Below are 27,699 nucleotides of genomic sequence, written 5' to 3'. Positions count from 1 at the left end.
CCTCCTATCCAAATCTTACTGGTTCCTCACAGCTGCATACCAGGCACTAACTAGTCTAAGAAGCCTTACATACTGCTCTAAATGAAAGTGGTACCTAACATAAACAGTACTCACATATGTTGAGTGATCAAAAAATGTCTCCTCCAATGAATTCATATAAAAAGGTACTCTTTAGCAGTAGGGGTTACATAGTACGTGATGCTCTGTGTCCACCAATAATGACTCTCTGTTATGGGTTATGGAAGATAGCTTTCAAGCCCAAGGTCTTGGATTCAAAGCAGCCTCTCACCTCACCTATAAGCTATATAACTTGGGTCAAGACATACATTCCCTATAAAGTCTCAGTTTCTCCACGTGTAAAATGGAAATGCCAGCCATCCTACAGGTTTGCTATGTGGTTCAAAGAATTTCCATAAGCATTCTTGTAAACTCTGTTACTTGTTATTAATAACTGTAGAATTTTAATGCTCAAAGAATGTCTGACACCACCATTAGTTCAACCTCCTTATTTTATTAAACAACATATCTGCCTGGGACAACAAAATGAGATGTAGCACATTGCTATGATCTAAACAAATGCTATACAAATTTTCCAGATAAATAAAGCTACTAAAATTTCACTTAGTTTCTTTTAAAGTTCAAAGTCTACTGTAAAACAACTGACAGAAATTTGACTTCAGTGATAACATTTCACATATTAAACATAAGATACATGAGGCCCTTTGGGAAGACTAATTATACTTCTCATTGCATGCATATCAGGAACAGTGTTCAATTAAAAGCCCAGACTAGATAAAACCAGCCTGCTGTGGGCTCCCATAGCATCCTGCCCTCCCATCCTACCTGCAAGGACATGATTAATGTCGGCTCCACCACTAGAGAGTCAGCTCCAAGCACATAAAGACTGTGCGTGCCATGCACATCAGCCCTGTATTCCCAGCACTGGCACTGAGCTCAGTGCCTGGTGTAAAGCAGATGTTTAAAAGATATTTGCTAAATATTCATCTGGACCAAGACAACAAGACCATATGCTCATCACACTACTATAAGTTCCAGTCTCGATTCTGCAAAATGCTAACAGTTCCAATGGAGTAGTAGACACACAGGTAATTCCCCATATTTCAGCACAAACATTATTGGCAAATCAAGATAAAATGCAGCAAGGTTTATTCAGGACCTTGATGTAGGGGTGGCTCTTGCATGTTGTTCCCCACTGTCTGGCACAGCGCTCCTCCTTCCTGTGCTCAAAAAACTCTGGATTGCGAAGGATAGCCACACGGCGGCCCTCGTACATCAGAGCAAATGCTGTACAGCCATCCAGCCTCTCTTTATCTTCCTGAGTAGCTGTCAGAACTATAGGTACTGACAAGTTAATGACACCCCCTGCAGGGCACAGAAAAATATAAAGCACACAGCTTGGATTACTCAACAGGTCTCACATCTACTTTTCACACTTCAGTAGACATTTGCCAAATAATAAAAGATGCATGGGTCCAGTGACAGTTTCCACTGGTACCTGGCACAGAAAATCAGGAGAGAGAACAAGCAACAAACCCAGACATTAAAAATTAAAAAAGTTTGAGAAACAGAAAAAATTAAGCACATCAACAGTGTCACTGTGTGTAGCAAGACTTCTTACAACCATTCATGAAACTGTCTGTAGGGGGAAAAAAATCACAGAAGGTGTTCCTAGGTACAGACTCACAGAAGTAAAAGAAACAGTTTAACAAGGAAGGATCAGTTGGTTAAGCCAAACACCAACAAAAATATATGAGTAAGACAAAGAATTATGCTTCAGGATCTTTTTGGGAAAAATACACATGGAACGTGGCAGCAGTTCTGTAGAGTTCTGGGACAAGTATTATAGCTGACGTACAGTATTACGTTAGTTTCAGAGGTACCAGATGTACCCTTGCTGATCACTGTATTTTGAGTGGCAAGTTGGTTAAGAACACTTGAGTATACTTGGTATACCCAGGTATCCTTGAGATAGGAAGACAAAAAAACACCCAAAAAGGTTTTCGTTTCTTGGTTTTTAATCAAAATGGAACTACTGGCAGTTATCACTGGTCAAGAAACACAGGCAGTAAATAAATCATCAGGGGCTCCATTTAAACCAAAACATATTGCCAATGAGACTAAAGGCACATTCTCAGTTGCCAATCTTTCAAGCTCTAAATGTGTTTTTTTCTTTCCTACTCATCACGCACAGGTTAGAAAAATAAAATGTGATCTCAAATTCATATGCGGATATTATTTACACATCAAGAAGAAACCTTACTTTTTGAGGAAAATCATGGCATGCCTTCTTTGGGCAAAAGATGTCAACAAATCAATGATAACTGCATGGCTGTTTTAATATTACCCCCACAGGGTACAGCTCAAAGTGGAAAATTAATGGATAGTTTTATTTGCACCATATCCAAGACTAAATCATTACTAAGAAGGCAATCCACAAAGACTTTACCATTACTTTCAAGGAAGAAAATCAGGAAGTAAAATTTAATCCTTATGTTCTTGTGACAAAGGTTATTGAGAACAAAGACTAGGAACTACATTTTCTACTATCTATTCTACTCTTCAGTTAAAAGAAGTCATAACACACAAGAACGTGGCAGCAATTCTATAGAGTTCTGGGACAAGTATTATAGCTGACGTACAGTATTATGTTAGTTTCAGATGTACCACATAGTGATTCAGTATTTAAAAACATCATGAAATGATCACCATGATGACTATCTAGTGACTATCACCACACACTAATATTACAGTATTATTGACTCTATGTTGTACATTACATCCTTGTGACTTATTTTATAACTGTAAGTTTGTACCTCTTAATCCCCTTCACCTATTTAGCCATCCCCACACCTCTCCCTTCTGGCAACCACCAATTTGTTCTCTGTCTCTATGAGTCTGTTTCTATTTTGTTAATGTTTGTTCTTCTGTTTTGTTTTTTAAATCATATATAACTGAAATCATATGATATCTGTCTTTCTCTATCTGACTTATTTCATTTAGCCTAACACCCTCCAGGTCCATTCATATTGCAGCAAATGGCAAAAGTTCATTTTTTATAGCTGAGTAATATTCCTCTCTGTGTGTTTGTGTGTGTGTGCGTGTATCTTCTTTATCTGTTCACTTATCGATGGGCACTCAGGTTGCTTCCTCACCTTGGCTATTGTAAATAATGCTGCAATCAACATAGGGGTGCATGTATCTTTTCTAGTTAGTGTTTTTGTTTTCTTCAGGTAAATACCCAGAAGTGGAACTGCTGGAGCATATGGCACTAGGGTTCATTAACATTTAGCAATATTTTCTTTATTATAATAAATTAATCTTACTAACAGTATAGAAAGTTTAAGGTAGTTGGAATGTCATTATAATATACGCAATATCAATTTCTTTGGCAATTTTTTTTTTTTTTTAGTGTTTTAAAAGAAAAGGAATAACCATCCTTTAAACCACCTATTTCAGGATTCCTTAACTTGGACTCCCTGATTCCTTGTTAGAATGCTCAGCTTAAGCAAGCACAAGTTTAATATGGCACAATTTAATAAGTGTGTGCACTTTCCAGGGAAAGACTTTCTACTGTGATAGGTGGATATGTCACAGGGGAACTTATTTGTTTTTTAAATCCATTTTCAGCCCTCATCCCCAGGTTGTCCTTCTCCCCCTGCAATAAATCATGATCAGGAAAACTAAAACTGGAAAAAAGATCTCACAATACATTTAAAATGTTGAGTACTGATATAATTTAGTCTTAAAAGGCTATCTCCATTAAGATGTTACCTCTACTTTCTATAAATAGTGATGAATTCCTGCAACTGTGTAATTTCTCTTCCACACTCAATTACCATTGAATATAAAATGTCTTACCATCCAGAAGACAATCAAAATGAAGACATTGCAAGTACTCCCTCTCTCTCATAAAGCCGTTCAGCGGGGTTGCCCAACCTTCCGCCAAAACCTGCACCCACTGCATATCCACCTAGTAAATGAGACAGTAAAGAAAAATTTCATGTACTTATGAACAAAAGCAGTAATGGCTTTTTGGAGTTTAATTTTGAAAGCAATGAAAACAAACTTCTTAAGAATGATTACAGACTAAACAAATTAATAAACAATTAGAACACTAGGAAAATATGCATTTTTCTTAATAAATTTAAGTAACATTAGGCTTCCCAACATTTCTAATAAGGATAGCATCTCCCAAAACAGCAGTCCTCAAACTTTAATATGTTTAAGAAACTTCTGGAAGGCTTGTTAAATGAAGACTGCTCCACCCTACAGTTTCTGACTTAGTTGGTTTAGTTGGTACGGTACAAGGATTTGAATTTCTAACAGGTGTCCAGAAAATGCTAACAATGATGGTCTGGAAACTATACTCTGAAAACCACTGTCCTAAACTAAAACAAACTTTAGATAAAAACAATTCCCCCCCAAAAAAACCCTCACCAATGACAAAGTGCCCTTCATCTAACAAACATTGTATTATTTCTTGAACTTTAAGATTTCTAGCATATCCCACCGGAATATTTAAATTGATTAAATCACTCCGTGCAAAAAGGAACAAAGAACTCACCTTATTAATTTTCAATGCTGGTAATGTTTCTGCATCTGTTTTTGCCAGATGAAGTTTGTTTTCTGGCACATACAGTTCTTTTACTTCATAAGAGGCATCCACAGGTACAATATCCTATACATTCACAAAAGTACAATTTAAATGTTTGATTCAACAATTTAGAGTTCTCCAAAGGATATCTTAATGAAGAAACTTAACATTTCAAAATGAGACTTTAAAAAGAAGTATGAAAGAGGGACTTGATGCTGTGCCTCCTCAATCAATTCTCCTAATGACAACTGGTCTACCCTTAAGCAGTTATCACTCCACATACAAGAAACCATTAAGCCTAATGTCCTAATATCTAGTGAGAAAGAAATTCCCAGAATGTACCATATATGTCAAAATCAGGCAACTGCAAAGAGGAGGTGACCTCAAGTAAGAGACAATGATAAAAACAGTTTGGAAATAAACAAACAAAAATCACTCAAAACATCATCTGTAAGATACCATGAAACCACTTTATTCCAGCTTCCAAGCCCCTTTATCATCAGTGTCACTAAAGCCACCTTTTCAGTCATGCAACACAGTACTCTCAGAATATGTCCACTTTACTCCCACCACTGTGGTTTGAGAAATGGCATTCTTTAATCCCATATGAAATGCAGTTTGGAAATTTTATCCAAATTCACCAAATTTTACCAAATTATACTTACTTATATCACACTGGGTGCTTTTTCTCATTTATTCTAAGAGTATATACTTGTGATTACCACAGATTCATGCACTGTTTTTACACACTGCCCATCAAGTGACCTTTACAAAGTCTGTATACAACACTCGCAATATACCTAGGAATAATTACTAAATGTATTTAAACTAACCTTTTTTTAAGTCATATCAAGTAACTTCTGTAAGCATATAAAACTGGCACTGATCATATACAAGTCCAAGCAATAATTTGATACTGAAAATAAATTCTCTGAAAAGGCTACATACTGTATGATCCCAACTATGTGACATTCTGAAAAGGCAAAACTAATGAACACAGTAAAAACATCAGTGGTTGCCCAGGAGTGGGGTGGTGGGAGAGCAAGGAAGAATAGGCAGAACACAGGGATTTTCTATGGCAATGAAACTACTCTGTATGATACAATGGTGTATAAATGTTATTATACATTTGTCAAAACCCACAGAAGGTAAAATCCTAATGTAAACTATGAATTATAGATGATAATGATATATCAATATAGGTTCATCAATTATGACAAATGTACCACTCTGCTGATGGATGTTGACTGTAGGACAGGCTGTGTGTGGTGGGGAGGGGAGCAGGGGGCATATGAGCGTTCATTCTCCATACTTTCCTCTCAGTTTTGCTGTGAACTTTAAACTGCTCTAAAAAATAAAGTCCATTAAAACACACACACACACACACAAAACAAAACAAAAAAGGTAATTAAAAAGAAGTACTAATGGAAGAACCAGGACATTCCCTACTATTTTTCCTGAGGAGTAAGTTTGGGAAGACACTTCAACTTATATTTGGACTTATATTAATACCTTCAGTAGAGGAAAAAAGCAGAGTCAGATATGTGTCTCAAAGTTAGATGATCTCATGAAAGGCCTGAGGGCCACTACTCAAGCAGCCCCTCTGGGTTCTGAGAATCTAGAAAGAATTATTCTCCTACAGTTTTCCAACACTCTGTTCCCTCAAAGATGGAACAGCGCTGGCTAAATCATGTACCATAATAAGGCTCCTCCGACCAGTATATTCAAGGCCTTTGATTTCTCTCATGATATGCTCAAGAATAAATAAGAGTAAACATGAAGGAAAAAGAGATAATAAAATTAAAAGACATAAAAGAAATAAACACTGCATGCTCCCACACCAAGTTCAGCTAGCTTGTCCCTGGAGGGCAGGTGTGAAGGGCACTTTCTAGAGGCCCTTTGTCCCTTGAGCTGTCCCACTGCTCACAGGAAAGTCCCACGGCTCACAGGAAAGTGGGAAGCACGTGTGTCAAACACAAACCCTGCACAGCCCAGGGCATTTCATCAACCTTCCAGACCTCCCTCTCCAACTAAACATCCAGCAGGCACCCACAGCCAAAGGCTATTTGTTGTGTTTACTAATGATAAACACTACATGAGGATATGAAAGAAAAATGGTGAAGGAAGAGAGACAGCTTCCACCAGCTGCCTTTCTTTTCTCTTTGCAGATGTAAATACTACATAACCGTGAATTAATGAGGCAGATTATTTCCCATAAACCCAAGCTAAAGAGGGCATGTCTTAAATTTTGCCAAGGGGGCCAAAGAGGTGATACATAAACATACATAATTCATACATCATACCTGATTTCACTGTGCACCTAAAGAGAAAAATCACATAATAGAAGACTCTTCTTAAAATCTAGCAAAAGAAATAGTTTAAGATAGCCCATTTTGTGCCTTCTAACTCTAGGAGTTATTTTTAATACATTTATTTTAAATTATAAAATAGCAGTAAAGAGAATATGGAAGTGAGAAAAACAAATCACACTATATATGGTTATCACTGTCATTTTTATATATTCCCTTCCAAAAAAGACAACCCACAAATATCTTTACCAATAGGCATACTGCAGGGCAACTGGTAGTTTCAGCAGCCTATACAAAGCCTATTACTCCATCAACTAGAAAATAAAAATTCAGAATCAGCTTTTCTGGAAGAGCAACATGAAGCGCATTATGTGAACTGAACACACCCCCTAAATGTTCAATTAGCTTCTTGGACATGTGAAGCTCTTAAAGGTGCCTTGAGGCATAAATTATTTTGCAGCTGCAAAAATGTGTAAGCCCTCCACTCTAGGAACAAACGCTAAAATTAAGTTACACATACACTCAGGCATTCGTTAGTGCTTTTGTGAGAAAGAGTATGATAAAATTTCATAAAACACACTTGAAATATTTACATTAATCACAAAATATTAAAGGCACAATATCCTAAACCCAAAAAGAGATATAGGAAAGCAACAGAGGTCTATAGCTCAGTTATTTCTGATTTTTGTACCTAAGATCTGAGTTCAATTCTAACCATGCAACCTCAAGCAGATTACCTAACATTTCACAACTTGTCTCCTTCTCAGCCGTTTAATAACAACAACAACAACAACAACAACAATTATATATAGTTCAGGGATGTTGTGACAAATGACTTAAAGTATGTGAACTGTGGGGGCTCACATTTACAGGATGCTAACACCACCAGCAATGTCCTAGGGACTTCATATGAATTAGTTCGTTTAATCTTCATGCAATCCTACCTATGAAGGTAGAAGAAACAATTTCTATTCTCCTTTAACAGATGAGGAAATTGAGGCTCAGGAGGAGTTAATAACTTGCCCCAAATCCCTGCTATACTGTCTTCCAGTGCACTTAACACAATAAATATTCAATGAATAATAATTAGTATGCTTGCTCCATGCCAGAAACTATTCTAAGGACTCTACATATATTAATAGAATCCTCAGTACAATTCTGCAACAGGTACTATTATTAATTCCCATTTCACAGATGAGAGCATTAAAGCCAGAGAAATTAGGTTATTTTTTCCAAGGTCATATACTTAATTGATAAGTGTCAGAACTGGGATTCAACTGAGGTCCCAATACTATTATTCTCCAAAAAAAAAAAAAAAACCGCACAAATATCTTTACTGTTTCTCCCATGAAAACTAAGTCATGAAACATTCTGTCACGCAAATTACTTTATTTTCATGATTTTATTAAACATTTACAATTCCCAGGTTTCTCATCAGCATGCGATCTTTCTGTGTTAATAACTACATAAAACTTCCTTTGCCATCTCTGAAGCAGATATTATTGCAAGGATGGGATGTCTTTTTTGTGTTGTGGTGGGTGTTGACTCCTCTCCTCCCTCCCACCACTTACTGCTAATAGTTGTCAACAATCTTAGAGGGTCAGAGGAGTGCACTCAACAGACTAAGTCTTTTGATCTCTGATGGATGGATTCAACAGGGCATGTTTAGCTGGTTTCCTAAGCCAGCATCACTACTGTCAGCTCCAAATATTAATGAAGAGCAGCAGTGCACACTGAGCCTCTCCAGGCACAAGGAGGGGGGGTCTGTTCCCTCCTTGTCTCCACCCTGGAATCCCCCTCTTCTCCAGAATGCCACCACACTGGCGGGTTACTCGGATGTATAAATCTGCTCCCCCTTAAAAAGACTTTGTTCAAAGTGAGAACTGAGAACCAACAAATATTTCTATATATCATGTCTAGAGGTTCCTGCCAACTACACTCTAAGTTAAAAACCAAACGTACAATTTGTGAGCAAATCTAAGTGTCTCCAAGAAAACTAGTTTGAACACGAAAGAGTAGTATCTATACTGTAAGCCCAATCAAATTATTTTTTTAAATGTTTTGTGCACTAATAATGCCATCGTTTTAGGCTAAATGCATTTTTAGTCATGTACTGCTTTATATGCATGAACATAGAGGCTATAATCACTTTCTTTTCAAGAAAGGAGGACTTTTTTCTTATTTTGAGAAAATAATTGTTTATTATTTAAAATTTTAATAATTACAATATTTAAAATTAAAATTTTACTAAAATTATTTAAGTATAAATTTTTTTCATTAAAAGCATTTCACAGAAGTCTTCCCTTTTCAAAATTTATTTTTGAATATATATATATATATTTTGAATATACATATTTTGAATATATATATCAATTATTTAAAAATGAATTTTAGCCTCATAACTTAGACATAAAATACTTCTGGTGCCTAACCAGTGGCAAAATAAAGGTTCAAGAGGTCGCTACTGTTTTTCTCTCCTAAAAAGGTACATAAAGTGAATATTTTTGACATTAACACAAACCTAAAATGAGTCAACAGGAACATGAAGCATGTGCTCAGAGGAAGTGAGTTCTCTGTAGATTTTTTGTCTAGAGAGAAGATAACTCTCTCTATCATAAAGACAGAAAGAACTTGTAAAATGCTGACAGAGCCAATTCCTAGCACATTCTACTGACAAATATATTTAGCTTCCAAAACTACTACTGAACAACTATCAGGATCAAAACCACCTCAAAGTGAGACAAGATATCTGGACAACAGAACGTGAAGTCCCTGCCATACGAGCTACGCATCTTACTTGGGATTCATTAGGATTCCCAGAGACACAGTCAGCTATTAGAAAACAATGTGCTCTTCTGTAACCAGTATGTAAAAAGCCCTGTATTTCAGGAAATTTCCTTTAAAACAAAAATGCATCACAAGCCAGGTCAGGAGCAAGTGCTTACATACCTAACCTTTCACTTACAATATTTTTATTAATTTTTTTGAGGGGGAGGTAATTAGGTTTATTTATTTTTTAATGGGGCTACTGCGGATTGAACCCAGGACCTCTTGCATGCTAAGCACATACTCTATCACTGAGCTGTACCCTCCCCCTCACCTCCAATCTTAAGCCCTTCAAAATCACCCAGAATTTAAAGAGTAAAGGGGAAACAGGGATGCTCCTAGTTCTCCTGAATAGGCGATCAATAAACAATTCACACGCTACCATTAATGACATAGGTCTAGAAATATTCAAATAATAATTTAATTTTAAAATGTAGCACAGATAAACTTTTTTTTTTTTTTTTTTTGCTTGACTGTGATCTAACATGCGTTGTATCCATACCTTTGTTCAAAGAGTCCACTGTTTTTTCCTGGGAACTAGTGTAAACGAAAAATACTGCTAGCCATATCAGTAAACAAAGAATGCTGAAGCCATCAAGTCATCAGCTGCTGCTGCCACCACCAAACGTGAGCTCAGGATGCAGGCAGGCAGACAGCCCAGCCTCTGCAGCCACCCTCAACGCTACCCTCTGAGAGAACTCATAATGTGAAAGCACAGGATACTGGCCCTAGATAGCGAGGTGCTTATCAATGGAATGATTTCAGTGAGCCCAGACATTTGCTCCTTCCCATAAACAGAAAAACGCTAAATTCTTCAACTTGAGATGTCTAGTTTTCTTTAATTAACAGTTGTCTTTTGATGTTCCGACACCTGGTTTTTGTTGTACAGCTCCTGTATATCCTGGCTCCTCCTCTACCTCTTTGGAGTAGTCCCTCAGAGCGATCTGAGAGGCTGTCACCACAGGCTCATGGGGTTCAAGTCCTCAGAAATGTCCACCGAATAAAATATAACTCTCAGCCTTTGAGTTCTGCAATTTATTTCAGTTGACACTAGCAGGCAGAACAAACAACATTCATTACCTGAAAATAGTAGTTCTTGCCTTCTCTTAACCTTCCTAAAGAACTGTGAACATGTTAACATAGTGATTTCATATTAAAATTTTTTCCTTCAAGTATTTTCTGTACTTTTTTCTTGAGCCAAATCTGCCCAACAGATTTGAACATCAGAGCTCAATCATATTTCTATGTAACTATTCAATTTCTATTATCTAAATGACATGCATCCAAAGCATGAACACCAAATGACATTCTGGCATCACTTTAAAAACTGAGTTGCAAAGTCTGGTTTTAAGTACAGTATAAAATCCATTTAGAGCACTAAACCACCATTTCATAAAAAGACAAACCTTTAAATAATTTATAGCACTAGTAAATCTAGAGTTCCTAGTAGATTTTAAAACAGTATTTAAAATATCACGTTAGATTAAAACCATCAGCAAGAAGCCTATTTCCTTAGGTCATAACATGCCAAGTTAAACTGTAATACCAGCAGGCCATCTAGTGACCATTCAAGGGTTAGGAAAAAAACTTAAATTAAAAACAAAAAATCCTCAATATTCTCCAGTGTCTTCTATTTTCTCAAACAAAAATGTGCCAACTGAAGCACCTTAAGAAAATAAACATACTCTGAAAAAATACTGAGAAATTAAGTATTTATATAAATGACCACATTGGCAATTAGATAAAAAAGACAATCCAGAGATGACAGAATCAAAAAAACCCATCATCCTAAAACACTCATGACAGAGCACACTAAAAATATTTTTTTCTTGTACAGTGAAAACCAGTTCTGTATCTCAGTAATGATGAAATAAAAATTAGAATTCTAGGGCAAGTCAAGGAAAATTTAAACATAAAAATTTTTCTCTGCCCTTTGGCCTCCTCTCTGTTCTACTGCTCACTGTGCATCTGCCTTATGCATCGACCAAACCTTCCTCATAAACACCTGCTCAACCATAAACAGCAACATCCTCCTAGCATCAGCAAGACAACTCCTTAAAAGATAACTTCTTAATCTTGTAAGGGGTCATGACGACTCACCACTTTGTAAAGATCTGCACTGTGAAAACTCTCTACATGATTTAATGTATAGGCTTCCATCTCAAAAACTATGTAACTGTGCTTTGACCTTTAACAAGAGCGAATAGTCCTCAGAGCTTTCCGAAAGGCTGTTCCTGGACTATAACCCTCAATTTGGCTCACAAAAAATTTTCCATTTCTTTCTTAGATCGACCTATCAGTCAATTTTTTTGTCAACAGTAAAGAATGTTAAAGAATCAATACCTGGTATAATTCATTTCAAAAGAGTCTCTCCAAAGTAATACCAAGCGTCAGACAGAAAAAATTCCATTTATTACCATGGAAGCAGCACTTCTCAAACACCTGCATACTCTAGAAAGTCCCAAAGCATACTCTCCCTTTGCTCTATTAAAAAGCTGTGGTACAATGGGAAGTACATATTTGGTTTTTGTCTCTGGTTCCTGGAACCAGAGCTCTTAAACCCTTGGAATCTCCTGAGTGATAAGAGTATCTTTGGTTTGACAATGATATGACTCCAGCCTTAGGGGCTTGTCCAGAAAAACCTAGCCTTAATTAGAGGGTTGGAACTTTTGGTTCCACCCCTAGACCTCTAGGCTGGGGAAGGGGCTGGAAATGGAGCTCAATCACCATGAATCAAAGATTTGATCAGTCCTGCCTACACAATAAAAACCTTCATAAAACTCCCCCAAAGGACAGGTTCAGAGTGCTTCTGTGTTGATGAATATGATGAGGATGGGGTGTTCAGAGAGGGCATGGGAGCCCCTGCCTCTCCCTATCCCTCCCCACTCATACAGCTCTTCCACTTGGCTGTTTCTGGGCTGTATCCTTTATAAAAAAAAAAAAAAACTGGTAATTGTAAGTACAGTGCTTTCTGTGAGCTGAAATCTTGAACCTGCGCTGGGGTGGGAGGTGGGAGAATTCTTGAACTTGCAGTCAGCCAGACAGAAACACAGGTAGCCTGGTCACCCTGTCTGTAGTTGGCATCTGAAGACGAGGCAGTCTTGTGAGACCGAGCCCCTAGTCTGCAGAGTGTAAGCAACTTCTGGATAGTTAGTGTCAGAACTGAACTGAATTGCTGAACACCCAGTCAGTGTCAGAGAATCAAAGAATTGGTTGGTGTAAGGAAAAAACCCTCAGAAGTCTAACAAACTGAGCCTGAAGAAGAGAAAAAATTCACTGACCTTTATTATTTTAGAAACAAAGTTTCCGTTATAGATGGCATAATAACCCAAGTCACTCACTTATCACTTAGATTTAGGTTTTAGAACTTAAGTAAATCATAGCTCATCTGGCAAAATGTGTCTCAGCCTTCCAAGGTAAATTAGATAGCCTCCACATACTTTTATTACACACTACAAAGAACATTTCACACTAACCAGGGGCAGACATGGGCAGTTTATTTCTTTACAGTAAACATTCTTTCCAGTCCAGACAGTGTTGTCTTTGATCTGTTCTGAAGTGTTCTAAAAATACTAAACCTTTAAGGTCCATTCCTCTCGATTTGTTAATCCCATCTCCACTTAGGAAACAATGGTCATGGATTGTGAAAGCATGTCAGAGCAAAGATTCAATTTTGAGAAATAAACTAGAAATAGAATCTAGATGGTGTTAGGAAAGACAGTATCATATAAAGAGAGCACGTGGGCTGTTGAATCCAGCAGACTGTGTCTAAATACCCTTGACTCAACTATCCTGAGACAAACAACTTCACTTCCCTGAATCTGTTTCCTCACCAGTCAAGTAAGGAAAATTATAATTACTTCTCAGAACTTTAACACGGATTAACTGAAAAGATGCTACTGAAGTGACTACCAAAGACTGCACATGTCAGAGTCTAGCTGACGGGCTTCTTGTGGCAGGTTTCCATCTGTGCCCAGCCACTCCCTCCCCACGCTTACTAAGGTGCCCTGGCACAGAATGTTGGCCAGCTCAGAACCTGCACCCTTCACATCCCTGCTCAAAACACACACTACAAAGCAATGGAGCTGTGGTTACCGCTCCTCACTCTGTGTTTGTGAGATTAGCTCTACAATGTGAGCTCACGTAACCACCTTTGGAAAACCTAACAAACGCCTTTGTGATGACAATGAAGCTGAACTGCACTGGATCACTAGGCAGGAGCTTATTACGAAAAGTGCACTTTACACTAAGCCACCTCACGCCCAGGGTGCAGCAGGCAAAGGAACTCCAAGTATCACCAAGTAACCATGAACTTTGAGCTGAACATCAAGTAGCCACTGGTCTCCCCATGCTCATCTGAGATTCAACTTAGTGAGAAAATCAATCAAAGGAGAATAAGTGCCAGAACAGAAGTAGTTGTGTTTGTATTTCTTCCTTCAATTATATTTTTAAATTCCACATCATGTTATTTAAAAAATGAATTATATAGTCATTCTAGTCTATAAGTATAAATAATGGTAGTAAGAATCAAAAATTAAGGTCCATGAGGCAGGAATTTGTATTGTTTAATTCACCGCCACATCCACAGTGTTTGACAACAGTGCCTAGTATGTATGGCACTAAGTATCTGTTAAATTAACTAACAGGATCATACAAGTACAACACAGAAATATGTACTTTCAATGGGAAGTGAAGTCACTTACTTAGGAAAGTATGTAGTTGAAATCTTTTCCCCAAAAAAAGGGTGGTACCCAAAAAAGCAAACACATTAAGGAGGTGTTTGCATTTCTTTGTCACCACCCAGCTTTAGGATAAAAATAATTTTTCAAAAGAAAATTTCTCTCTTTTAAACTAATATAACCAGAATACCTTTCTGGTTGTAAACTGAATTATATTGTACCTGGGGTGTGAGGAGAATCCTAGGTATAGAATCCAATATGTTCATGAGCAAGTGAGCTAATATCTCTGAAATACTTTGTAGGTTTACTGTGTGAATAAAATGAGACAATATATATAAAGTATTCAGCGCAAAGATCAAGTGGGGAAGCTACCATAGTAATTCAAGTGAGAGGTGGTTAGAAGCTAAAGTAGGAGAAAGACCACTGGCCCCTCGGTTCTAACAATCAAAACAAATATTTTAAAGGACACAAAGCCCCACATATATGTCCCTTGTAAGTATTCACTAAATGTTAGTTTCTTTATCTATCTCTTTTTCAAAACACTGAATGAAATTGTCTAATTATCAGATTGTCTAGCAAGTGTAACACAGACTAATACCTGTATAAAAGGAAGAATAATAGGTATAATCATTAATTAGGAGCAAACAAATTAGGAGCAAAGCATTAATTAAGGCCAGAGACTACTAGGTAAGTAACAGCATTAAAAAAACAAACAAACACTATGGTGAAAAACATAAGGACAATAATAAGAAAAAATGCAGCCTGGAAACAAACTACAGAGAACCTTGAACACAAATTACCTTAATTCTATAAACAATGGGAAAATCAATAAATGTTTTAGAGTAAAAAAAAGCAAAGAACCAGACTACACTTTAGAAAGATGATTCTGCCAACAATACGGAATGGAATAAAAGGCATACAGAACTGGAGATGCGGTGACCAGTCGAGCAGTTTGAGTCTAAAACTGTACAGTGATGGTCAACTCTCAATTTTTACCATTACAAGGTGGGGAAAAAAGCAAAGTCCTGTGCATAGCAGACACCACATGAGTCTGTATTTTCATTTTACACAATCATGGTTAAAAACAAGTCTAAATACCATGTGGGATCCTATAACAGGAAAGGACATTAGTGGAAAAACTTGTGAAATCCAAGTAAGATTGTGATTTGGTACGAAGGTTAGTTTCTCAGTTTTGAGAAATGGTCTATGGTCATGTAAGTTATTAACCTAAGAGGAAGCTGGGTGAAAGAAAGACAAGAACTCACTGTACTACCATAGACTTACAGAAGAGTTGCGAAATTTTCTCAAAATAAATGTTTTTAAAAAACAACAAAATCACCTGACCATTGCAAAAAAAAAACAAAATAAAATAAAAAATTTAAAAATATCCTCTATGCAGGTAAAGTGCCGTACCCAAAGGATGCTATTCTGAGCCCCAAAGAAGTGGTTAGAAATTGCAGGAAAAAGGAAGGGAAGGAGAGGATACCTATTACACATTAAGTTTAACAGTCTTTTCTAAGTGTCTGAACCATATGGAGTCATCCATAAAGCCATAAATGGCTTCAGATTCATGAGCACCCTTAAATTATATGAGAATATGTATTTTTCTGAGTTTTGTATAGTCACTAATTAGATATAAAATTAGATAATCCAAATTAACAGAAAATAAAACTATGTATAACTTTCTACCATTGATATGACAAATCTCTAATTAAACATACATTCAATGCAGTAAAAATGCAAACAGAACTACAATCAAAATTAAAAGGAAAAATACTAAAAACACAGTTTTAATGAAAGTGACAGAATATTTATTAATTTCATATAAATTCATGAGAAAACTAAACAACCTCAACAGAGCAGAGTAAGGATAGACAATTCACTGTAAATGAAACACAGGGATTCCACAATAGAACACCACCTAACAAGAGGGAAGTCCAGCGAATCTAGAAAACCAAACTTCCCTGAGCCCATCACAGAGCTGAGGTCCTAAAGAAGTAACATGAACTGCTTCCAAAGAGTGACAAGTCTCACTAAGAGAAGTCAAGACACATGACCTACTTCCCTTTAGTAAAGCATGGGAGGAAAGGGTGGCTACAATAAAGGCAGGAAGAAGAAAACTGCCTTAAAGTTTGCAAGAAACTCTTACAGGCTGAGTGTGGACTAGCGTGACAGGTTAGTATCACTGGCACCCAGACACAGGAGTTCTGCACACACTCACAAGCAGGCCGACAACAGATATGGAGAAGAAAGATCAGAAGCAGGTCCAGGGACTACAGAGAGCACTCCCTTGGTGGTGCACAGGCTCAAAGCTCTGCCCACTTTCTGCATCACTTAAGCCTTAAGCTGATGGGGGAGGGCAGGAACCCCTCCCAGAGTCCACTGTCTCTGAGGAGAGGGTACAAGCAAATATGGTCTGCCGAAGGAAGGTGGAGGAAACACTCTTGGCCCAGGATTCTGAACTGATCAAAAACAAGGATCTGCTAGCACAAGTGAGGAGCAAAAACACTCACCCTCCAAGACCTCCCAGGATCCAAGCAGAGGCTGGCTAATATGTGGGAGGGGAAGGGACATTGAGAAAGACCATATCAAGACTCAGGAGCTTAGGTCCTCCTAAGCTTCAAACTGGACTGGCAGAACTGAGAACCACCACTGCTCCCCCATCATGAGCCTAGCACCAACAAATAATCAACAGCAGTTCACTGCCAAGAGAGGAGCAAGAGCCTGGAGAGAGATCCCTTCCACAGGGCAGGTACGCAGGGAAAGCTGACAGCTGACGGCTGAGTAGAAGCTCTGGGGAAAACTCTCCAGCAGCAGATCCCACACTAAACACAAGGTAGAACAGCCCATCACTGGAGAAGCTTGAAGCTGGCGGTGCATGAAGAGTAACCACAGAATAAGGAAACCCAAACCCAGCTAAGCTACTGACTAAATTAACTCATTACACTAACAGTATGACAGAAAAAAAGAAAATAAATGCCCAAAGCATAACTACTAATTACCTCAAAAATCTCTATTGTTCGTCCAGACACAACATGCAGCATTCAAAAAAAAAAAATTACATTATACTAAAAAGAGCAAGAAACACCACCACTGTTAAGAAATTCAGCAAGATCCAGAAAAGACCCAGAGGTAAGAACTGTCTGTGTCAGTCAGGGCTTTAAAATTACAATTACTATGTTAAGAGATCTAACGCAAAAGTGGAAAATGTTCATGAAAAGACAGAAGATTTCAACAGAGAAGTGGACGCTATATTAAAATTTTTTAAGTCAGCCAAATGGTAATAGAATTTTTTTAATTATCAGAGTTTTAAAATTCTCTCTCATGGGCAAATCAATATATTGGATGCAGCTTAGGAATCAGTAAACTTGAAAATAAGTGAAGATAAATTACTAAAGCTGAAAAGTTAAAACAAAAAAGAGTGAAAGGACAAGTATCTTTTGGCTGTGGGACAATATTATATTGTCTAGAATATATGTAACTGAAGTTCCAGAAGAAGGAGGGAGAACAGGGCAAAAGAAATATCTGAAGAGATAACGGACAAGAGTTTTCAAAAACCAATAAAAAAGCAAACCACCAACCCAAGAAAATCAAAGAACTCTAAACTGAAAGAAACAGACCTAAATATTCTGAAAGATGTAGATCTATACTAAAACTGCTAAAAAATAGAGATTAAGGGAAAATGTTGAATTCAAGCAGGAAAGAAAAAGTCACAAAGAGAAAAAGAAAACACTACAAGAGAGGGACAAAAAAAAAAAAAGAATTAAATCAGACTTCTCTTCAGAAACAATGTAAACAAAAGGACTATGGAGCACCTTTAAAGTACTAAAAGAAATAAAACCCTGTCAATCCAGAATTCTATGACAGTGAAAATATCTTTTTAAAATAAAGAAACAGATGAGAAAGATCTGATATAAAACCTCTCCAAACTCAATCATCTGTGCCTCCCAGTATGCTATGTACACACTGAATCTGGTTTATAAGATACCTTCTTGGAGTTTAGACTCTAACTTCTGTGTCTATCACCTACAACCTAAATCCCTCAAGGACAAACACAGCTTGTTATCTCTGTAGTGCCAGTACCCTGGACTGTGACTAACTACAGTCATGGGCTTTTAACAGATGTCTGATTGATAATGGATGATGAAAGAACAGATAAAGCAGATGAGAAGGAAGGCCAGAGGCAGAGCAACAGGACTAGCACAAGAGCTCAGAAGCTGGTTAATAGAAAACCTATTAACCAACAGAAAAAAGAACAGCAGAAAGATGAAGTACAAAACCTCCTGGGATGAGGTCTTATCGTCCTGCAGATAGTACATCAGTACAGACAAACATCAGAGCAGGGTAGTTATCAATTCATTTTATCTCTATTTGTTGAGTTAAAAGGTTTAGATAAGGGAAATAAATTAAGAAGTTGGGTCCCAGGTTAATTATCAGCAGACATTTTATAATGTGGAAACATTCAAAGGCTAAACATTTGTAATATATTCAGACATAGGTTTTCTTTTAACTGTATGTCTAATATATCCAGTAAGAGATACTAGATGAAAAGGGTTTATGGTACTAGAATTTTAAAAATCAGGAGGAGGCTGGGACACCGTAAGTCACAGTTAGGACAGAATTAGGAGCACCAGTGCATCACTGAAGGTGTAACTGCTGTATCAGAAGTCCCTGCATGGCACTGATCAGCAAAGGGAGGGACACCATGATGGGGAGAGAAGAACTACTCACCCACATGAAGGCCAGATCCTCTCCAGCTAAGTGAGCAAGTGACCCTCTACTGGAACGAACAGGAGACATATGGAAAAAGGAGCCAAGAAGGAAAGAAAAGTAACTTCTAAAAACAGATTAAACTAAACTCTGAGAGACTCATGTACCTAGTGGGCCTGAGTACTCTGGGTAACATTATGCCTCTTTAATGTTTCCATCTGCTAAGGAACCAGAGAAAGGTCCTTAGCCCCAGAACCCTTCCCTCCCTAAAATTCAATCATAAGATGTCATCAAGTTATCAGAGGGAAAATCTGTGCAGTCTCTATGAAAAGTTAACAACATTATACAATTCAACTTAAAAATATATGCCAAGTTGTAGAGCTGAATAATCAAGGTTGAATTTTCTCTATTATGTATTGATCTGTTAAAATTATTAGAAGATTATTTGTCTCTGAAGCCTCCTGTGGTTTACACTGACTGGGGTATTTCATATGTGGTACATATATGATGCCCCCACAACACCTAACACAGTGACATACATGCACAGAAAGCTGTTAGCACCATAAAGAATTTAAAATAAATTGTATCCAATAATCAATATATATGATTAATGTATTCAATAATATATTAAAAGGATCATACACCTAGATCAAATGGGATTTATCCCAGGGATGCAAAGATTTTTCAATATTCATAAATCAATGTGATACCACATTAACAAACTGAAGAATAAAAATCATGATTATCTCAACAGATGCAGAAAAAGCTTCTAACAAAATTCAACATCCATTTATGATAAAAGCTCCAACAAAGTGGGTACAGAGGGAACATATTTTGACATAATAAAGGCCACATATGATAAGCTCTCAGCTGATATCACACTGAACAGTGAAAAGCTGAAAGCATTTCCTCTAAAATCAGGAACAAGACACTCTCACCACTCCAACACAGTATTGGAAGTTCTAGTCACAGCAATCAGACAAGAAATAAAAGGCATCCAAATTGGAAAGGAAGAAGTAAAACTGTCACTGCAGATAAGATGATACTATATATAGAAAATTCTCAAGACACTACCAAAAAACTACTACAGCTCATCAATGAATTCAGTAAAGTTGCAAGATACAAAATTAATATACAGAATTCTGTTGCATATCTATACAGTCTCAAAAAGAGACCGTAAGAAAAAAATCTCATTTACAACCTCATCAAAAAGAATAAAATATCTAGGAATAAATCTAACTAAGAAAGTAAAAGATCTATCTTCAGAAAACTGTAAGACACTGATGAAAAAAATTGAAGATGACACAAACAGATGAAAAGATGTACCATGTTAATGGACTAGAAGAATTAATATTGTTAAAACAACATACTACCCAAGGCAATCTACAGATTCAATGCAATCCCTAACAAAATACTAATGGCATTTTTCACAAAACTATAACAAATAATTCTAAAATTTGTATGGAAACACAAAAGATCCCAAAGAGCCAAAACAATCTGAGAAAGAAGAACAAACCTGAAGGTATCACACTTCCAGATTTCAAACTATAGTACTATAGTACAAAGTTACATTCATCAAAACAGTATGGTACTGGCACAAAAACAGACACATGGATCAATGGAACACAACAGAGAGCCCAGAAATGAACCCACACTTATATGAGCAATTAATCTACAACAAAGGAAGCAAGAATATACAATAAGGAAACGACAGCCTCTTCAATAAACGGGTTGGAAAAACTGGACAGCTACATCCAAAAGAATCAAACTGGACTGCTGTCTCACACATGCATAAAAATAAATTCAAAATAGGTTGAAGATTTAAATGTAAGACCTGAAACCATGAAACTTCTATAAGAAAACATAGGCAGTATGCTCCTTGACATCAGTCTTAACAATATTTTGAGGGGATATGTCTCCTCAGGCAAGGGAAACAAATGCAAAAGTAAACAAACGGGACTACATCAAACTAAAAAGCCTTTGCACAGCAAAACAAACTACCAACAACAACAAAAAAAAGGCCACCTACTAAATGGGAAAATATATTTGCAAATGATATATCTGGCAAAGGGTTAACATCTAAAATATACAAAGAACTCATACAACTGATATTAAAAAAAAAAACAAAAACATTAAAAAATGGGCAGAGGGTCTGAATAGACATTCTTCCAAAGAAGACATACAGTTGGCCAAAAGGCACATGAAAAAGTGCTCAACATCACTGATCATCAGGAAAATACAAATCAAAACCACAACATGGTATCACCTCACAGAATGGTTATTATGAAAAAAAAAAACAAATAACAAATATCATCAAGGATATGTGGAAAAGGGAGCCTTTGTGCACTGTTGGTAGGAATGTAAATTTCCACCGTGGAAAAGAGTATGGAGATTGCTCATAAAATTAAAAATAGAACTACCATATAATCCAGCAATACCTTGCCTGGGTATTTATCCAAAGAAAACAAAAACACTAATTAGAAAAGATATATGCACCCCTATGTTCATAGCAGCATTATTTACAATAACCAAGATATGGCTACAACCCAAGTGCTCATCAATAGATAAATGGCTAAAGAAGATGTGATATATATATATATGATGAAATATTACTCAGTCATAAAAGAAATGAAATCTTGCCATCTGCAACAACACAAATGGACCTAGAGAGTATTATGCTAAGTGAAGTAAGTCAGAAAGAGAAAAACAAACACTGCTTTTGCTTTCACTTATATGCGGAATCTAAAAAACAAAACAAATGAACAAACAGCAAAACAGAGAGTTACAGATATAGAGAACACAAAGGTCGTTACCAGAGGAGAGGGAGTTGGGGGAGGAAAGAAATAGGTTAGTGAGATAAGAGATACAAACTCCCAGTTGCAAAATAAATGAGGTATGGGTATGAAATATACAGTGTGGGGAATATACTCAATAACTAAATAATATCTTTGTGGTGACATCGTAACTACACTTACCATTGTGATCATTTTGAAATATATAGGAAAAAATATCACTACACTGTGTAACAGGAACATAGTGTTGCAGGTCATTATCTTCAAAAACAAACAGACTCATAGAAAAAGGGATCAGACTTGTGGTTACGAGAGGCATGGGTCGGGGGTGGGTGAATTGGATGAAGGCAGTCAAGAGGTATAAACTTCCAGTTGTAAGTGAGTACTAGAGATGTAATGTACAACATGCTAAATATAATTAACACTGCAGTATGTTATATATGAAAGTCATTAAGAGAGTAAATCCTAAGAGTTTTCATCACAAAAAAAAAACCAAACTTTTTTCTATTTCTTTAATTTTGTTCCTAAATGAGATGATGGATGCTCACTAAACTTACTATGATAATCATTTCATGATGTATGTAGGTCAAGTCATTATGCTTGTGCACCTTAAACTTGTACAGTGTGGTCTGTCAATTATATCTCCATAAAACTGGAAGGAAAAAAAAGAATTTGAAGCACAAATGTTTCTCTATACTAGCACCACCTTTTTTTTGGGAGGGGAATGTTGTGACATGGATATAATTATTCTCTGATGAGTCCGTCTTTGACCTCCTCTTACCCGCTCCTGGAGAAGTTCCACAACCTGCTGGACACAGTCGTTTACATCACAGGAGTCTGTTTTCAGCACCAGTTCAGGGGCCTCTGGTTTTTCATACTCAGAATCAATTCCAGTGAAACCTATAAAAGGGGGTAGAAATTAAAATTAAAATAGGTTTGTTCCTTCAGTGCAAGTCTCTGCTATGCTGAAGTTCATATTTATGCTGCCCCTTCTAAGTTACAAGGTTACAATATAGAAACTTCTTTCTTGGAGGATTTCTAATTAAACTTTTGTTTCTTTTTTGAACACAGTCGATTCTCATTATCTGCGGAAGTCATGTTCAATAAGTTGCCACAAACATGAAATTAGTGAATCCTGAATCACTCACTGCTCAGAGGAGCAATGTGGGGTTGGGTTCCTGTGAGCCTCTTGTCACCAAATTTTTGTCAATTGATTAATATATAACTTTGTTTTATGAGTGTTTCTGTTTAAAGATCTTATTTTATAGGCACTGTTTATTCATTAATGCTGAACTCAGGGCCAAGAACACGAGAACTCACATCTGAGCATCACTTATCTAACATGTCTATTTTCTCCACAAGGCAGGTCAGTCTTCCTGTGCTTAGGAACACCAGAAGCACTTCAGCACTCTGCCTGGGGCCACTGTGAACAGCAAAATCACCAACAAAAAGCAAACAATAAAAAAATGCCCCCAAACATGGCACTAAATAGGCCATCACAAGGACACTTACAGCATGAGAATTGAAAGGCCTTGTTCAACTTCAGCTAGGGATGTGCACTTCAGGTGACTACAATTTTGCTGCTCTGCACATGTCCACAAGTGACAACCAAAGTACCGTGGGTACACTGACATAGAGATTACAAATACATTTTACTGAGCAGGCACATCTGTAAATCTGGAGTCTTCAGATAACAAGGATGGACAATACTTCCATCACTCTTCCTTTTTTCTTATACATAAATGCCTAAACTACCTGTGAAGAAACAGGCATGAATACCAAGTGATCCAGAGCATCTCAGTTTCTCCACAGGAATACAGGATACAATGCCTACGCCCTGGGCATAAAACCAAGCTCAACGAGGTTTTTCTTCCTCTCAATGCAAAAACTGATGCAAGTACATCTGCCCATTATATTCACCAGGATTATCTGTAGCCAAGCTGAAGCTCTGCAGGCTTCTTCTGCCATCAGATTAAGTGTTCAGGCAAGACAGATTAACTACTATTAGCTTAAGCAAAACATAACTAAGGAGGGTAATCCTGTTGTATAACCAAAGATGTTCTACAATCCAATATAATCAATTTAGATATTAACTACTATTTAGATTTTCCCTACCATATATGTGGTTACCGTGTAACTGCCAGGAGAAAGAATACACGACGTCACCACAGAATGGGCTGGCTGAGCTGAGGACATTATCCCGTACATAAGTCCTTCACAGCCCATCTGCATTGGAATGCCAAGTCATCCCCGGGTTAGAATGGTAAGCATGAATTTGAAATCATTACTGTTAAGAGGTAAAGGTATCAAAAAAACTTTAACACTATAAGTCTACAGCCCACCGATTTCATTTTTTTCCTATTTCATATTTCTAAGTATCACATGAAGTCCTGAACCCAAGAAAAAACTTCCCATTACCAATATTTCCTACAGTTCTAGTGATGAGTCGCAATAAAATAGGTGGGTAAAAAACAAATCTGGTTAGATGCTAGTTCTTAAGCTCTGATTCTCAAATGTAGCTATGTTGGAATCACTGGGTCCCACCCTCAAGAGATCCTGATTTCACCGGTCCGGGTTACAGCCTTGGCACTGGATTTTTTAAAGTTTCCCCAGGTAATACTTTTGTGCAGCAAAGCCTGAGGATAACTGTGGAGAAGACTTGGTTTAACATTTTAAAAGCCCAGGAATTATCTTCCTAATTAGTTTATCCCCTAAGTGATTATAATAAATGTACACTGTAAGTGAAATATTTATATTTAAGTAGATAATAACTACTTGAACAATAATCATGAAAATAACCTAGTATTAGACCAGCTGACGCAGGCATCCATTTACAGTTTAGTAAGTGCCATATAAAGGCCTGTAACAGCCTGAAGCCTGCTGAATGTATGCAATGTCACCTGCCCTTGAATGTTTACCATCATGGCTCTGAAACAGCATCAATAGGAAACTTTTTAAGCACCATTCTGACAATGAGTAAATGATTTTTAAAAACTGTACAGTCAGGAACACTAGTACCATGGCAAACCTAAAATAAATAAATGTGTGTACACACATGCACACAGTCATACATTAATCTAAGGAACACTTTATCAACGTCTATTCAGAGTCATTAAGAAACACTTGGTAAACAAGTAACACACAGAAAACTGAACTGATAGAGACACACTCCCAGATATAGCAAACTGTAAATGATTCAAGGTATCGTGAATGCGGTCTTATTATCCATCCTTGCATCCTCAGTATCAATTATAAACCTTGCAAATAGGGGAGGGTATAGCTCAAGTTGTAGAGCACGTGTTTGGCATACACAAGGTCCTGGGTTCAATCCTCAGTACCTCCTCCAAAAATAAATAAGTAAACCTCATTACCCACCCCACAAAAAGGAAATAACTCAAATCTTGCAAATAGAAAGCATTGATCATGTGCTGAACATCTGATTTCCACTCCCGCTTCTAATCTATCCAGCAGGCATTTACTGTGTGTGTGCCAAGTACCATGCTTTGAGCCATGCTCTGTACTAAATTCTAAAAACACAAAAAAATGGTAAAGATATTGTCCCTGCTCTCAGGGTGCTTACTCTAGCTGGGCAGACAAATCTACCTCCCTCACCAATCCATCCCTGCAAAACAACAAAACCAACTACAGCTAAAATAAGTAAAAGATTCAGACTTCAGGATCCCAGACATTTTAGTTCTCTTTGCCAAATCTCTATTTCAAAAAACAAAAGTGAAGAGGAGGGATAAATTGGGAGTTTGGGATTAACAGATACAAACTACTATCCTTAAAATACATAAGCAACAGGATTTACTATTTAGCACAGGGAACTATATTCAGTATCTTGGAATAATCTATAATGGAAAATAATCTGAAAATATATATTTACACATATATATAACTGAATATATACATATAAGAGAATCACTTTGTTGTACACCTGAAACTAACACATTATAAATCAACTATACTTTAATTAAAAAAAAAGAAAAAAACACACACACACACACAAACAAAAGAAGTGAAAACTGGCCATCAACAGAGAGAGAGTGATCCACAAGTTAAATGGCTACACTGGTTTCCCTCCTGTTCTCATAAATTATCCAAGTCAGGCAGCCTGTTGTTACTGAGTCAAGAAAGAGCAGGCTTAATGGGTGAAACTGAGTCTCCACGGGGGCAAGACCACATGAGCCCTGCCCAAGGAACCAGATTCACTACAGCCAGTGAAACACGTCCCAACTGCTAATGGGCTTCCCAATCCAAATATGAAAAGCCCAGAATAACAAGCATTTTCCTTTCTGTTCCACCTTTTCCTTTTCAGGGCCACAAGCTGGTGCCAAATTCACAGAGTTCCTGGGAGCTCCTGATAGTCCCAGGCTATCACATTGCCTGATGGGAAAGCAAACAAGTTACCAGCATGAATTGATCCCTAAACAACGCTGCCTGAGTAATCTACCTTTGATCTTTTTTTTTCAGTGCTGGCATGCTGTCTGTTACTGTTAATAATAATCGATCAGGGCTCACATCAAAGGATGTCTAGAAGATAAGTGATATAATTGGTATCAAAGAGCACAGCAGACAGGTTCTAAATGTCTTTCTACGTCCAAATTTTCATCACAGTTGAAACCCTGGGAGCAGACCAAAAACCTAAAAACCAAGTTGTAAGTATTTTGATAAAATCACAGATATGTACAACAAACATACACAGAATGAATGTCAGACCTTTCCAAGCACGATATTATAAAGAAGAATGAGACATTGCCCTTGCTCTCAAGATGCTTATAATTCAGACATTTTTCCCATTAGCTATGGAATTCCCTATGTTTTCACTGGAACAAAGAGAAGTGGCAGCAATGAGCAACTGATAGCCAACCTAATGCTAGGCACCTAATTAGACCAAACAAGTTTCTTTCCACCAGCTCCCAAAGTCCCAATACTCAAACTGTCTTCTGAGTAGGACTGCAGCCTGGTCAATGATGTTGAGCGTACACACTGTCAGATACTACTGAGAGATAACAGCATTGTCGTAAGACCCACTGTCTCTTCTCAGGAGCTCCAAGTTGTTTGAATACTTCCATCTCTTAGAAAAGATTATCAGTCTCAGATATAGTAAGATGAAACATCTATGGAAAGAGAAACTAGGAAAAAAAATATTACTCACCCTTAATTTCTCCAGCCCGTGCTTTTTTGTAGAGTCCTTTGACATCCCTCTGTTCACAAACATGCAGGGGAGCATCAACAAATACTTCAAAAAAAGGTAAACTTGCACCCTCATGAATTCGCCTTGCATTATTGCGATCCTTAGAAAAAAAGATGTGTACAGAAACAATAAAAAGTGCTCATGTGACTCAAGGGTCTTATCTTAACATCAAGGATGGGTCAAAGTGCTTTGCAGCTGAGTTAGCGGAAGATATATTTGACAAAGTTTGACTTACGTTTTGAAAATATAAACTGAAACAAACAAACAAAAATAAATCCAAGAAATAATTAGGTTATCACACCCATTCTTCATTAAAAATTTTAAAAGGCCTACTCTTCTAAAAATCTGAGATACTGGAGAGTTCCGGGAAGGAGAATAACGGGTGCCCCATAAAAACTTTCACCTAAATTTTATGAGGAAACTGAGCCCTGGACCAGCTCGAATGCAGATGTCATCAGGCCGCTCTCTCAATAACATGGTTAACCCGAGCCTGGGCTGGAATGAAAGTAACTTCACAAGAGATCAACTCAGAACCCTCAGGCTAGTTTATTCACTTGCCAAATACAACCCC

The 27,699-nt window shown here is 37.2% G+C and overlaps 1 protein-coding gene across 1 annotated transcript in view; it reads right to left on the bottom strand.

Annotated features, from left to right (window-relative positions):
* The window catches only part of PAPSS1 (3'-phosphoadenosine 5'-phosphosulfate synthase 1), a 98,453-nt gene that overhangs the window by 47,922 nt on the left and 22,832 nt on the right, over nt 1–27,699 (bottom strand). Inside the window, exons 4-8 of the mRNA XM_074342710.1 lie at nt 27,090–27,228; nt 22,713–22,831; nt 4,586–4,699; nt 3,880–3,991; nt 1,178–1,383 (exon numbers count right to left, since the gene is read on the bottom strand). Of these exons, the coding sequence (XP_074198811.1) occupies nt 1,178–1,383; nt 3,880–3,991; nt 4,586–4,699; nt 22,713–22,831; nt 27,090–27,228 (690 nt within the window). The remainder of the gene's footprint in view (nt 1–1,177; nt 1,384–3,879; nt 3,992–4,585; nt 4,700–22,712; nt 22,832–27,089; nt 27,229–27,699) is intronic.

This window comes from Camelus bactrianus, chromosome 2 (genome assembly GCF_048773025.1).
Source record: "Camelus bactrianus isolate YW-2024 breed Bactrian camel chromosome 2, ASM4877302v1, whole genome shotgun sequence".
NCBI classification, from domain to species: domain Eukaryota; kingdom Metazoa; phylum Chordata; class Mammalia; order Artiodactyla; family Camelidae; genus Camelus; species Camelus bactrianus.
The sequence above is the reverse complement of the archived record's forward strand: the minus strand, read 5'-3'. Positions and strand labels throughout refer to the sequence as shown.